Here is a 15,804-nt window from a genome sequence, read left to right as displayed (position 1 = left end):
GTTACAATGCTAATTGATACACTATTACGTTTAATAGTCTATATGTTTAAAAGATTCTGTATGTCACATAGCATGGCCACTACAATGATAGAATTATGCTTAAAGCTGTCTGAGCAGGCACTGTTACAAACAGTTTGGCTGAAGAACATGTAATAGACTTGAGGCTCAAATCTAAAAGCAGTTTACCTATAGTGGAGCATGAAATTGGCTGTGCATTGCTATCACCTGTTGAAGTTTCTCTTCCTTGGCTCTTCTACAGTGGCAAATCTAGAAGATAAATTATTTAACATACCAGTCACTTTCCCAAAAATATACTTACTACTTCCTATGTTATGGCAAAATGCTAAGTAAGAATGTTTTATTAGTCTGTTGACATTCTTACAAGTTTTGAATGTTGAAGATTCCTAATTCCTCTGAATTTAATAGTTAAGAAAAGCATTCAATTTTGACTGGAAGATAGCCTTTGTCAGTAAATTTCCAGAATGTAAAACAAACTTTGATCCTTTATTCTCTGATTATTTAATCTCAAATACTTGTTTTAAAAATATGAAAATAAATCCTGTTCTTATTAACCATGGAAGATTAACAAATAAAAATTTCAAGGCATTGTTACATAAAGTAGAATGATGGACCAGAAACCAATGCCTGTTACTGTAACAATAGACAAGTCACTAACATCTGTGGACTTCAGTTTTCTCTCATGAAAAATAGAGATGATAAAATCTGCCCTGCTTGCCTTAGCAAGATAAAAATTGATTTTTCTAAAGCTTATTTATATTAAAGATTATTTTTTAAATGTGGTCTCAGACAGATTTATTTAGAACTCTATTAAAGAGCAAGAAAAGATTAAGCAGACTTTTTTAGTTTTTCTCTTGATGTGATAGAAGTGACCAGAACAGAAGCTGCTCCAGAATGTTCTGATACTTTTTAATATTCAGGAATATATTTCAACTATGACGAGACCTGAACTGATTTACTAGCGCCTACAGAATGATACACAGATACTACATTTCTGAAACAGAACTATTACTTGACTTACCTGCTTGTGCCACTGAGAACAAGCAGGTTTACAGTGATAGTAGGGTGTTGCTATCCTTCTCTTCAGAGTCCTCTCACAGCACTCAAAATTCCAGCTCAGTAATGTGCTAAGTCTTTTACTCATGAGTACACTTAAATAATTTGATACTATGTTGTCACTCATCATCAACTGAAAAATATTACATACTGTTCTCTTTTCCATGAAGCTACTGAGAAAATCATCTATTTCAGTTTTTCCTTCCAAGAAATCTTCAGCAATATTATCAGATTCCTCCTCAGCTTCATGTGCAGCTACTTTCAATCTTGCCTGTAGGGCACTTGCACTACAGCTCTGGAAAAAAAAAAAAAATCAGGCATTACATTAGTTGATAATACTCAGAAAAACTTCTTAGAGGGAAAAAAATGAGATAGAGTACCTCATTTTTGAATTAATGAAATTATATGAATTAATGAATAAATTCATTATATTCCTTACATACCCTCTTTTTGAGAAAGTCTACCTCATAATGCCCCACACTGTCGTTAATTTTTGGATATAGGGATAGATCCCAAACACAAGAGAAACCAATCCACTGGCTATAAACTATTAAATGAGAAACTAGCAAATTATGTGCTGCCTCAGGGAATTTGGAATTATAATTGATTATGGGAGGCGTGCACTTAGATTACCTCTAATTCCCAGTATTCCTATTCTTGGCTAATCCCCTCCCTATGAGTGTGGGCTGGACCTAGTGACTCACTTTTAATAAGCATAATATGACAAAAGTGATAGGATTCAATTTGACAGAAGAGATAGAAGATTTGTACACTGAGAACTACAAAACACTTGTCCAAAAAACTGAAGACATAAGTAAGTATAATGGATCCCGTGTTCATGGATTAGAAGATTTAGTATTGTTAATACTAACCTAAGTGACCTATAGATTGAATGCCATCTCTTTTGAAATCTCAATGGCATCTTTTGTAGAAGTAGAAAAGTCCACCCCAAAATTCATAGGGAATATTATGGGACCCTAAATAGCCAAAGCAATTTTTAAAAAGAACAGTATTGGAGGATTTGTATTTCCTAACTTTAAAACTTACTACCAAAGCTACCTTAATCAAAATAGTATGGTACTAGCATGGAACAGAAGAGAAAGCCAAGAAATAAATTCTCACATATATAGTCAAATGATTTCTGACAAGGTTGCCAAGTTACTGAATAGGAACAGGATGGTCTTTTCAACAAACAATGCTACAACTGCTAAATGTCCATGTGCAAAAGAACAAAGTTGGACCTTACTTCACAGACAAAAATTTACTCAAAATGGAACAAAGACCTAAATGTAGGAACTAAAACTATTTTTAATAGTTACCCTAAAGCATGTGGAAGTGGTATCTCATTGGGATACATCAGAGTTATGTATAGTAACGCACCATTTTCTTATCATCCTTATTAAAACTGGTTATTTTTATAAGTTTGGATCACGTGAATGGTTTATTCTGCTTTAAAAGATTATTGTAAATGTTAGCATATTTTCAAATGTTTCCACTTAATTATTCGTCAAATATTTACTGGGTACCTATTATGTGCCAAGCACTGGCATAGATGTTGGGTAATATAAGGGGTATTAAACAGGACAGATCCCTGCACTCATGTAAACAACAATGATGTGATTTGCATATGTGAGAGCAAAGAGGATTCATCAACAGACTTCTGAGTACATTTTGAAAGGAGCCCAGAAATCAAGGTGTTTTTAATTTTGTTTTTGAAATTTTTACGTGTTTTAAGAATCATTTCAAGCAAATCTTATATAAAAGTTCAGATGTAAGAATAACTGTTAAAGCAGAAGACTTCTGTGTGTATCAGGGTGGTGGAGGTGTGGTGCTGGAGATCAAACCCAGGGCCTCACGCATGCTAGGCAACAGTTCTACCACTGAGCTATATCTCTACCCCTAAAGCAGTATCTTTAGTGAATACTCCTATTACCCCTCTGGTGAGTTCCCTGCTTTCTCCTTTTCTTTTTATAAACCACTGACATTAAAATTTGTGTCACATCACCTAAAAAATTAGCTAGCATTTGTTGCCCTTAACACAGAGAAACTAAAGCAGATACCTTAAAAGAAACGGAGGCCAATAGGAAAAGGGGACCAGGAACTAGAGAAAAGGTTAGATCAAAAAGAATTAACCTAGAAGGTAACACACACGCACAGGAAATTAATGTGAGTCAACTCCCTGTATAGCTATCCTTATCTCAACCAGCAAAAACCCTTGTTCCTTCCTATTATTGCTTATACTCTCTCTTCAACAAAATTAGAGATAAGGGCAAAATAGTTTATGCTGGGTATTGAGGGGGTGGGGGGGACAGGGAGGGGGCGAGTGGGTGGTAAGGGAGGGGGTGGGGGCAGGGTGGAGAAATGACCCAAGCCTTGTATGCACATATGAATAATAAAACAATAAAAAAAATTTGTGTCACATACGCTATAAGTGTTTTTTTTAACTTCATTCTGACTATATTATAATATATACATATTTTTAATTTGCATATAGTCAATTTTTTTCATTATGTCTCTGCATTGTTATTATGCTTAGAAAGGTTTTATCCCACTGTAATCTCAAAAAGAAAAAAATGCTAGGAGCTAGCTGACATTTTATGGTTTCCACTGAAATAAATTATATCTTGTATGATGTAACTTAAATTGTTAGATGTAAAGGCTCTAACCTCTTCCTGAATGGACACTAAATGGATAACCATTTATGTAATTTGTTGGTTCCTCAATTTTTTCCAACCAATTACTCACATATGAGTCTATTTCTCAGTTGCCTACTTTGTTCCACAGAACTATTTTTCTCTCCCTACAAAATACTATACCATTTAAAATAATGAGGTTTTATAGTGTATTTTAATACCAGGAACGGGAAGTCTTCTGCATTATTCTTTTGTGTTCAAGCTCTTAACTAATTTATTCCATTTAGTCTTTCAGATGAACTTTCACAATAAATCTGTTAAGGTTTTAAAAAATACTTTGGGATTTTGATTGGAGCCATATTAAATTACAAGTTATTTTAGCAAGAATAAATTACCTTTCCATCCATGAATACTCTATGTTGCCTTAAATGGTCTTTAGAGGAAAGTCAAGTCTTCTTTCTTGCCATTTAGTAAAGTTTCCTAACTTATGTCATCTGATTCACTTGTAAATATTTTATAGTTTGTTGCTCTTGTAAATGAGGTTTTTTTTTCTTATTTCATTTTGCAGCAGTAATTACTGTAGCATGAGGAAGTCCTGTCATTTCTCTAGAATTTTCAGTTGTTTATATTTTGATATACAACTACTTTACCTCTTTCACACTAATACTTTTTTTTTTTTTCTTGGCTTATTGCAGTGTCCATAACTTCCCAAGTGACATTATATAGCAATGGTAATGGGCCATTACTCTTTTCCTAACAGTGAGACCCTGGGGTGTTTAGTCAGTGTGATGTTCACTGTTGGTTTCTAATATGTTATTTCTAGTTTTAGTTTACTAAGAATTTGTATAAGGAATAATGTTGACTGTTGTGAAAAGCTTCTTCAGCATCTACGAGGCTCCAATTAATTCTTACAGATTTTCCCAAGAAGGAAGGTTCAGATTTGAATCCTAACTCCAGTCTGTTCTATTTCTAACTCAAGGAAGTTATTTAACCCTTCTATGCCTCAGTTTCCTCATATGAAAAATGGAAAATAGAAAAAAAATAACACTACCTTTCTCATAGAATTTGGGGCTAATAATGGACCAGTAAATGTATTAACTTTATGTAGTACAAGACACATATTAATTGCTCAATTAACTGCTCAATGTTAACTATTTTTTCATTCTAAAGGATGATCATATTATCTGAAATTCATTATGAATTTATATTCTCCTTAGTATTTTTGTTTTATGGTATTGTTTTATTGCTATTTTATATTATTGTCTTTACCTTCCAATATTCAATTTTAAAAGAAATAGAATAGTATTACTATGATGTTGCTTATTGGTATAAGCTAGAAAAATTATATCTTCCATTCTCATTTAAAAAAAATTTTTTTTTGTGGAACTGAGGATTGAACTCAGCCCTTCACACATGCTGGCAAATGCTCTACTCCTGAACTGCATCCCCAACCACCCTCATTCTCTTTTATTTTTAAAGATTTATTTTTTCAGAAATGTAGGTTGAATTTTATAAAATACTTTTCATACATTACACTTCTCAATTTGGTACCTTTTCATGTATAAAACCTTACAAGTGAGTATAAAGTGTTTTGTTGTTAGGTTTTATTAAAAAGGCTTGTTACACTACTTTTCTAATGTACCCAGAAAAGTTACTGGGGGGTGAGGGGAATGTTCTTTATATTTTTCTGTGGTTTAGAGCAAGATATGAGCTTGCATAAACATAAATGATTTATAGTATTTATAACTGAGCTGTTCATCTACATTTAAAGGAATCAGCCTTATAAAGTCAGAAACCTAACAAATGGTTTCTGATAAAAATGAAAGTAGGAACATGGCCCATTAGAATTAAAACCTCTGCCAGTTGCTGGTGGCTCACACCTGTAATCCTAGCTACTCAGGACACAGAGATCAGGAGGATCACAATTTGATACCAGCCCAGGCAAATAGTTTGTGAGACCTTATCTCCAAAAAAAAAAAAAATCACAAAAAAAGGGCTGCCAGAGTGGCTCAAGTGGTAAAGTGTGAGGCCCTGAGATATAAACCTCAGTGCCACCAAAAAAAAAAAAAGTTCTTTATATAGGAAAGTGAAAGAACTAGACAATATTAACAATCTTACCTCACTTAATTCATGCTGCCTTTGCATCTTCTTTTCAAAAGTAGATTTCATTTGTGTAAGTAATTCATACTAAGAAAAAACAAAAATGCTTTTAAATTCTGTTTTTAAATTGTATAAATTTCTTCAATATGATCACTAACTCACCTTATCTAAAACAGTTTGCCTTTTGGCTTCCAAGCTGGGCTCCAAAAGGAGATTTTTTCCTGTAAGATAAATCTCTGGTTTATTTCCAGGTGAGGATCACGTTTTTCTCAGGAAATATGAATTGAGGTAACTAAGGGAAGACATACTTGCTAATTCCTCAATACTTTTTACTAAGTCATCCTTGTCAGTTATAATTTGTTTTAGTTGAGGCAAAGTCAGAAACTGTTCTAGTAATACCTCCTCTTGTTCATTCATATCTGAGAGTTGTGACACGCTAGAATACAAAAGAAAAATGTATGTTAACAAATACCAGTCATCTAGTTTTTCTCCATGACAATAAATATTCACAATTTTAAAATTTTATTTTGGTTGACAGGGCTCCAAATAATTTATATACCTCTATCTATATTTACACAAACACACAAACACACACACAAAGGCTAACTGTAATTTCAAGAGCAAATAAAACATCAACCATAGTGGAACATAAAGCGTCTGTCATAAATTCCTAACACAATCTATAAAAGTAAATTCTGCTTCAATGAATTTACCCATACATCTAGTTTCTTTAAGCATACAGCTGTGGGGAAGTGTTTACAATTATATCAACCTGAAATTAACAATAAGGTTTACTTAGCTGAGGTAAAGAAAAAGGATGAAACTAGGGAGAACTAGAGTTCTCCCTTATTCAGCAGAGGCACCTTAAAATAGTAAAGTAGTAATATAGTTAAATATTTTTTCTTGCTTTAAGTTCTACTTAACTGCTTTAAAATATCATTTATTTCTTCACTTTCCTTGATAGGAACTAGCCTTACAGATATGTAAAATTTAGGCTATTTATTGCCTCCAGACATAATACTGAACATACCAGTAATACAGTAAATCTAGAGGAGTAAAAAGTCCACAAATAGGCTAGCATTAGAAGAAACTTTTCCTCTTCCTTCATATGTAGGAAAGAAATGGAAAGAGACCAGAATAGCTACTGTTGTATTTTGACTTGTGAAAAACTTTTATGGGAAGTTGGTTTACCAAGTCAGCTTGATGCCAATATTTTTTTGGCAGTACTGAGGTTTGAACTCAAGGCCTCATGCCTGCTAGGCAGACACTCTATTATTGAGCCATTCTGCCAGGTACCTAGTCAGCTTGAGACCTGATCATTGCCTGATTGCAAGGATATGTTGGCCAAAATATGGGCAATAAAATTCCCCTAGACTCTACAAGGTACACAGTCTCTACTATCATATTGTGTCAAATTACTGTAGGGCTACAAAGACTAGGGTGCATGCATAGCCATAACAGCCTCCCACTTTAACCTCTGTGCCTATTTAGCTAATAGATGCATGGCTATCACAGTATAAGAGACATATGTGTCTGTCTATATATGTATGTGAACATATTCATAAAATACTAAAAGAAAAGAAATAAAAGAAGACTAAGCCCAAACTAAAAATGGATGTTATAGGGTAAAAGAGAGAAAGAACTAAGTGGAGGGGATATGGATGGAAGCTGAATCTTTCTAAATACATGTTTTGGTTTTGACCTGGAGCCATGTAAAAACATTATATAATTTTAAAAGACAAAAGGGAGGAAAAAGCCCTAAAAAATGAATTACTTTGGAAATAATTGAGCCAGTTTTTTTCTAAGCTACATGATCATCCAGAGGTATTATCTGAAGAAATATAAAAAAAATAGTATTTGGTTATATTCTGGTGTGATATATCCTAAAGACAAAATAACTACAAAGACAATAAACGAAACAAAAACTTAACCTGCAGTCAATAATCTTAGTAATAACATTAGTATTACTATTTTAAAAAGAACAAGTTTCCTTCTGAGGTGTGGATGACCCTAGGTCTGAGAAAAGAAATGTCCATAATGAACCCTAGCATCTTCTTCACTAGAAATAACACAGAAGACACCTAAGTTTCTCACCCATTAGAACAACTTCTGAAGCTTATTAGCATGTCAAGTCATTACTCTAAAAATGATAAATAAAGGAAAAAATTTTATCCTGTTTTTCATGTATGAAGTATATTTCAGTGTAACTAATTAAGGAAAGCTCTTCATAGAAGAATTCTGACTAATAAATTCTGGCAATAGGAAAGACAAAATCAGGAAATAACATCTGTAACTCTTAATAAAATAATGGATGGTCAACAATTTTTAGGTGCTTCAAACTCATCTACTCTTAAGTCACTAAAATAGGGCAACTAGACATCATTGCTGCTTTATGTGATATAATATGAAGTATGCATTAATTATGATGCAAACACTGTACAAATACACCTAAATCTAATCAAGGACCCCAGTTCTAGTGACCAGTAGCAGGAAATATGGGAAATAGAAAAGTAAATTCAATGTTACCACAAGGATACCATCAGACAAAAATAGGCTATGGGAGAGAAATGATCAGTTTCTTTAACAACTATAAAAGAAATACATAATATATGTGTGTGCATGTATGTGTACTTATGCCTACGTGTGTATATAAAGGTGGAGAAAAATGAGAAATGGTTCATGATTAAAAGAAACTTAAGAAAGCCAGTATTCACATGCAACCTTGTTCTGAATCCTAATTCAAATATGCTACCAACAACAACAACAAAAAATTATTAAGGTACTGGAGAAATAAAACAGTATTATCAATTTTGTTAGGTCTGATGCTGATACTGACTGGAGTTAGAGAGAGAGAGACTTATTTGGTGGAGAAATTTACAAAAGAATTTATGGTGAAAATTATGTAATATCTGGAATTTGCTTTGACATAAACTTGCCTGACCTGTACCCACAGCTGCCCCAGAGAGCTAGAGAGAAGGGTGTATGAGTTAAGTTGACCAAGGAGGTTCAGAAATACTAATGCTGAATGACGGATACATGGAGGCTCATTATACTGTTTTCTTCACTTTTTTTGTAGTTCTGATATTTTCACAATAAGTTTTTTTTTTTAAGAAAGGAATAACTTTTAAAAAGAAAAAGGAAAATCTCATAGGATTATTGTGAGCATTATAAAGACTATTAAACTCTTAAGATGTACATAATATATTGTAAAAATCCACTAAAATATTATTGCGAGTAGAAAACAGTCAGTCCCTATTTCCTAAAATTACCGTAAAACATTGGGTCAAATAAAGTTAAACTTTTTTAAACTATAGGATTTCTAATGGACATTTGATTGTACAACCCTGGTGGATTTTAAATTGTCTTAAAATAGCCTTATAATTATCATAAACCTTCAATGGAGGTATAAAGGATGCTATGTACTCTCATGCTTTAAAAAAAAAAAAAAATCAGAGATTTTCCAAGAAAAATGGTACCTTAAACTTGAATGTCACCAACTTATCTGCCATAAATTTGAATAAAATTTTGGCTCTATAAAAACTGCTAAAACTTCATGATAACTTTAATCTATTTCTCTATGTACAAAATTTGTCTAGTAAAGGAACAATGAAAGACCTAAAATAAGTCAGGATATTTTGATATCATCAGGAATGATATATTCAGAAATAATTTTCAAAGAATACAAACCACATGATTGAAAGGATCTTGTTACCGTGTGTGTGTGTGTGTGTGTGTGTGTGTGTGTGTGTGATACTAGGGGACTGAATTCAGGACTTCACACTTGCTATACAGGTGCACTGCCACTTGAGCCACTATGCACACCCATTTTGCTTCAGTTATTTTTGAAATAGGGTCTTCACTTTATGTCAGGGCCTTTCTGGACTGTGAACCTCCTACTTGTGCTTCCCCATGTAGCTGGGGATGTGTGACTCATTATTTACGGCTGAGTTAGGATCTTGCAAACTTTTTGCGTAGTCTGGCCTCAAACTGCAATCCTCTAAATCTCTACCTCCCAAGTAGCTAGGATTACAGACTTGAAGCACCACATCTGGCCAGATCTCATTATCTTGCTAGCTATTAAATCATTCCTAGCAGCTAGAAAAATGCCTGGATAAAGACAAGTCACTTAATAATGTACACCTAAAACTGATTTATAAAACTTTCCCACAAAGACAACCACGATATAGGGACAATGGAGATTTTTAAAAAATCTTTTTATTTAATATGGCTATGAAATGATCATCTGGTTTATATTTTAAAATATAATGTGATCAAAAATTTTACTGTCCACGTTTTTTTACCTTAGTTCTGAGAGTTCTGGAAAGGCGTCAGGGACATCTGGCATCTTGTAACCAAAACCATTTTGGCTTATCTAAAGAAGAGTTTTAAAGGGTATTAAATTTCAGCCATCCTTTTTATTGTTCCTATTTACTTATAGAATTTTTAATGTACTAAATTCCATAACTGTTTTCATTATGACATCTTCATCTTTGCACTTTACACTGTCCTTATGCTCCTCTCTTCAATTTTTTTTCAGTGTAATCTTTACATACAAGGTTCCTTTGTTTTCTCTTCCTTTATTAGTGTGTATTAATTGTACAAAGGAATTTCATTGTGATATTTCCATATATTCATGTAATATACTTTGATCAAATTCAACACCTCTAATACTTTGTCTTATTTCCTCTCCCCTTTTTTTGAACAATTTTCAATGGGTTTATTATTCCACTTTCACACATGCATTTGAAATCATATTCATCTCCCTACCTTCACTTTCTTTTCTTTTTCTGAGGGCTTTATAAGAGCCAGTGTCAGCTCTCTTTCATGGGCAAGTATATGGTTGCAAACTAAATCTCTTAAGCGTATCTATGACAGGTATGAAGAGTGATTTGTGGATTTTACTGATTTAGATGAATATATTTCTCTTGAGTGAAAAAAACAATAAGTACAGAAAAACTTCATAAATTATCAGTAGTCTGAATAATTATGTATCTAAGATAGATGAGACAGTAGGGTAGACATCCACTGTTTGAATCTACATGATTTTTTTAAACATGAAGACCCTTGAAAAATTCTCTTGAAATTTTGTTAATACTAATTGTTGTTTATAATCTTCATGAACACAATAAATAATGGAAGGTTTTGGAAAAACAGTCCATTTGGGTATATATGCTAAATAATTACAAACTCTGAAATTAGCGATGCTGGATAATAAAGTTTTACAATATTTTAGCAATATTAGAGGTGATATTCACTAAGGGTCAAAACTGACAGTTTTTAAATCCTTGTAAATATTCTATGCACAAAGTGTTAGTCTCCCCTCTCTAACATATGTAATAGCAAGTCATGAGCTTCACTCCTGAACTTTCTTCAGTTAACTTTCTCAAGGACATACAATTTTTAATTGTAGGATATCTGAAGCCTTTAGCAGGCTATAGTAGACCTTCCTAACCTGACACCTGCTTCTTCTGTATGATCACTTCTTGTGCCTTTGCCTACACCCCACTGACAACCAGAGAGGCCTATTACAGCTTGTTCACTAAATACACCTGGCATGTATCCCAAGGCTTTTGTCAATATCATGGCCTCTCACAGGATGCCTTATATATCTTTTTGTTATCCTGGCAAGCACATAACCATTTCAAAATCTGGCCTCAAACACAAATTCATTCATTCATGTATCTGCCTCACTTTTACTGAGCATCTATTATATATGCCAGGCCCAGTCTGAGGCACCAGGGACAGTTTACTAGTGCAGTAGCTGATACATAGTAAATGTTTGCTGACTAAATGTGTATCATGGGTACTTAATATAGATTACTGAAGATACCAACCAGTGCTGAAGTTTCTGTTGTGGGGACTGGTAATGGCAGACTTGAAAGGACACCAAATGAAGGAGCAGCAGGCTTGGCAGTGGTGTAACTTGTTGTTGAAGAAGAAACAGTGTCGGCAACAGACAAAGAAGTGACATTCCTGTTAGCTTCTTGTGGAGGATATGGAGGAAGAAATGGGAAACCCTGAGAAGTATAAGGAGGCATCCCACCCGGGTTACTGTACAGGCTAAAGAAAAAAAGAGAAGAATTATTAGATCAGATGATAGGGGTAAAATATGTACACTTACTCCTAAATTGTTCTAAATAAAAACAGTCACACACTTCCACACATGTAATGACTAAACTAAATGTTATGTAAATTAAATGTTATGTAAATTGATAAGATAGAAAGTTACAGAAAGAGAACTGTGGTTTCTGTATGAAAAAGATGAATGCTCTAGAAAATATACAGTTCAACCAGTCAGAGTGAAAGTGAGTAACCAGGGCAATTTTGAGTTTCTAGTATCCCACAGGCCTCAATCAGTTTCTTCATAGATAAAAGGGAGAATATTTAATTCAGAAAATTTATTCACATGGATGCTACTAAGTAGATTTCATTGGGCTTGGCAAAATCTAACTGAAACTCAAGACTATCTTTCTAGAAAGCTTTAAAGGAAAATTAAATGTGCAAATGAGCTACTAAAATAATTAAATATTAAAAAACTGACTTACATAGAAGCATGTATATATATTAGAAAGAGAACAGCACAGCATTATGGACTTGTGATTTAATCAGCTACTCTGAAGATGGAGATCAGGAGGATCATGGTTTTAGGCCAGCATAGGCAAAAAGTTCATGAGACCCCATCTCAATCAGTAAGCTGGGCATGGTGGTATATGTCTGTGATCTCAGTTATACAAGAGGCCTTAGGTAAGAAGATTATGGTCTGAGGCTGGCCTAGGCAAAAATGTAAGACCCTAACCTGAAACATAACTAAAGCAAACAAAAGGACTAGTGGATGACTAAAGTGGTAGAGTGTCTACCTAGCCAGTGCAAGGCCCCCTAGTTCAAACCCTAGTGCCATCAAAACAAAACAGTAAAAAACTAAAGAAATTTGTGGGATATTCCAAACTTCAGGTGAAAATAGACCTTTTGTGATCCAAAATTCAGAAGTTATAAAACAAAATAATGATAAAATTCCACAACAGTTTAAATCTACATGACAGGCCCTTTATGAGACAAATAGGAATTGGGGGGAGGTGGTGAATATAATTGTGTATACCTGTATGGAAATAGCATAATGAAAACCCCCACACTGTACAACTAATACATGCTAATAAAAAATGTGGTGAAAAAGGCAAATACAGTTGGAGATTTAGCTCAGTGCTTTTCTAAGCATGTCCAAGGCCCTGGGTTCAATCCCCAGTAAAACAAACAAACAAACAAGACAAAGATAAAAATATTTTCACATTTCACATGAAAAAGAATAATTTCTCTAATATATAAATATTTCCTACAAGCTGATAAAGAACTAACAATCCAGTAGCAAAGTAGAGAATAGAACAGTATATCCAGGTTGCAGAAAAGAAAATAAAATATCTTTAAAGCACAGGAAAAGATGCTCAACTTCCTGTTAATAAGACAAATACAACTAAAATGATGTTAACATTATTTTTTGCCTATAAATGGGCAAATATCCATTTCAATGCTATCCTATATTTGAAAAGGGTATGGAAAATAGGTACTGTACACAGGACTAGAAAGTGGTATAACTACCATGAGGGATAACATTGCAATATTAATCAAAATCACTAATTCTAGAATTTGTCCAACCAATCTAATATTTGGGAAACATATTTACTGCAGCACTGAGGGCAATGAAGAAGGGCAAGTCTTTTAGGAAAGATTAGAAATGAAACAACAAATATCTCCATCAATGGGAATCTTGCTAATGTTTATAGTATATCCATAAAATGAATACTTTGTGGCCATAAGGAATAATGAGGAAGTGCGAAACAATATGATCAACATGAAAGAATATTTATACTATCCCTGATTAAAGTTTTAATAATTTTGAAACAATATACTTTATTTTGAACTCACTACAGATACAATCCATAAGTGCACCAAACTTAATTTATAATAATGTGCACTGTATCACAAAACCTATTTGAAATGGAGCAAGTAAATTTTTGGCTTATATTTTCAAATAAATTAAATGAGTTTATACCCAAACCTACCACTATCGAACACAAGAAATACAGTTTTTAGATAAAGAATACCCAACTTCTTTATCCAAAAATAAAGACTCAGGACTCTGGGACATAGATAGCAGGAAGGCAAAAAGTGCAGGGGAGAACATTGAGGTACCTAATGAACTAGATGAGCTGGCTAAGAGATTTGCAAGCAGTGTCTGTCATAGATAGTATCTGGCTTCTGAACGAGAAGGAAGTTCTTGGAAATTAAGGCCTTAGAGATAAAGCAAAGCAATACCATGGGGAGAAGAAATAAAAAATAGGCATAATAAGCTAAGCTATAATATCAAACTTAAAAGGAGTTTCATAAAAAAAAAGAAAGTTTAGGAATATAGTTCAGTGGTAGAGCACACTTGCCTCCCATGCACTAGGCCCTAGGTTTGATCCCAACACTGTAGGGGTAAAAAAAGAGAAAAAGAAAATATGTAGACATTATTTGCAGATGAATAGTGTTTTTACCCTGCTTCTGGACTGCAGATGTCTAAGGGTCCAAAGACCTCTTCATTTGAAACTATCTCTGTCCCTTTTAGACTAAGATGACAAAATTCCTTTAAAATGTTTATGGTTTTCTTATGAATCCATTTTCTTCATTTATTTCAACAGACAAAAAGCAATACTCCAAAGACTCTGCAAAATCAGCTTCTGGGCTTCAAGTGAGGCTGCTGAGAGAACATGCCCTTAAGATTTTTAGAAAGGCCTTTTTCTTACTGAACAGTTCCCTAAGGCACTGCCTTGATTCTAGAAGATCCTTTGTTAACACCACTGAAAGAGGTTTGAACTTTGCTTTTCAGGCTGTCTCTTAATTTGAGTATCTTAGGGAATTTGGAAGTAAGTTTATTTTCCATCTCAGGAAATTGTTTACATTTAGCAACTTCATCTTCCCTCTGCTGTCTCATTTTACTACAGCCAGTAGAAGTCATGTGGCACCTTTAACAGTGACTAGAAATCTCCTTGGCTAGATCATCCAATTCACTAGGTACATTTTCTGTTTTCCACATTACTGAAGCAAGAGTATTGGTTAACTTTTCAGTAATACAAAGTTCCCCTTCCAATGATCATCTCCTTTGACCAAAGGCAATCAGGTTTTGCCCACAGTCTTGGAGGCCCTTCCTTCTTTCATACTTACTTGAGTGTACTTCCAGTTTTCACCTGTTTGTCTCAAAGTCACTCCCACATTTTAGATTTTTGTGTGTATGTCATAGCAGTATTCCATTTTTCAGGTACCAAAATCAATTGCAGTTATTAAGGCCCCATAAATATATTATCTACAAAATTATTGCCTAAAACAATGAAAATACTTATTTTGGTCTAATCTGGAGTTCAGGCAAGGGTTATCAGAGAGAGCTCATGTATGCTGAGTTCATCATCAGTTTGCTCCCAGCTTTTACCTGGGGATATCAGCTGATATACCTAGACACGGTCTCTCTGTGCTGTAGGCTTCCTTACATGATGGTTCACTTCCAAGAATACAAGCACATGCAGCCTGTGTCTCTTGAGAGACAGCTATGAGAAGTTATATTGCCTTCTATGACTTAGCTGCTAAAGTCACCCAGAGTCACTTTTGCCACATTCCATTTGTTGAGGCAATCTCAAAGTCTTGACCAGATCCAAGGGAGGAGAAATAAGCTTTTCTTGGTGATGGGCAAGGGGCAAGGCTCTGAAAGAACATGTGTGACTAGAAATATTGATGTGGCGATTTTTGGAAAATATATTTATCTTCCAAGTCAAAGAAACCTGGAAAATAAATTGTGAAACTTTTAAAAAATTCAATAAACACATTGAACATACTCTCATATTGGATAGTTGGTATAGTTCAAATTCTAGGTTGGTGCATTTCTTCATTCAGACTTTTAAAGGCACAGCTCTGTTATTTATATATAGGCTTTCACTAAGATATCCAATGTCACTTTATTTCTGATCTTTTATGA

General features: G+C 33.9%; 1 protein-coding gene across 8 annotated transcripts in view; it reads right to left on the bottom strand.

The window, feature by feature from the left end:
• The window catches only part of Vps37a (VPS37A subunit of ESCRT-I), a 40,603-nt gene that overhangs the window by 10,059 nt on the left and 14,740 nt on the right, over nucleotides 1-15,804 (bottom strand). For 4 of the 8 annotated variants that reach the window (XM_074054740.1, XM_074054742.1, XM_074054743.1 and 1 more), the window contains 7 exons: nucleotides 11,642-11,867; nucleotides 10,109-10,179; nucleotides 6,116-6,243; nucleotides 5,970-6,043; nucleotides 5,826-5,894; nucleotides 1,226-1,369; nucleotides 226-267 (listed from right to left, as the gene is read on the bottom strand). In XM_074054740.1, the coding sequence (XP_073910841.1) occupies nucleotides 226-267; nucleotides 1,226-1,369; nucleotides 5,826-5,894; nucleotides 5,970-6,043; nucleotides 6,116-6,243; nucleotides 10,109-10,179; nucleotides 11,642-11,867 (754 nt within the window). Of the gene's footprint in view, nucleotides 1-186; nucleotides 268-1,225; nucleotides 1,370-5,825; nucleotides 5,895-5,969; nucleotides 6,044-6,115; nucleotides 6,244-10,108; nucleotides 10,180-11,641; nucleotides 11,868-15,804 lie in introns of all 8 variants that reach the window. The other 4 variants (XM_020181989.2, XM_020181988.2, XM_074054741.1 and 1 more) reach the window with 3 other exon arrangements.

Source organism: Castor canadensis, chromosome 14, assembly GCF_047511655.1.
Source record: "Castor canadensis chromosome 14, mCasCan1.hap1v2, whole genome shotgun sequence".
In the NCBI taxonomy this organism is placed as follows: Eukaryota; Metazoa; Chordata; class Mammalia; order Rodentia; family Castoridae; genus Castor; species Castor canadensis.
This window is presented reverse-complemented; position numbering and strand designations above follow the sequence as displayed.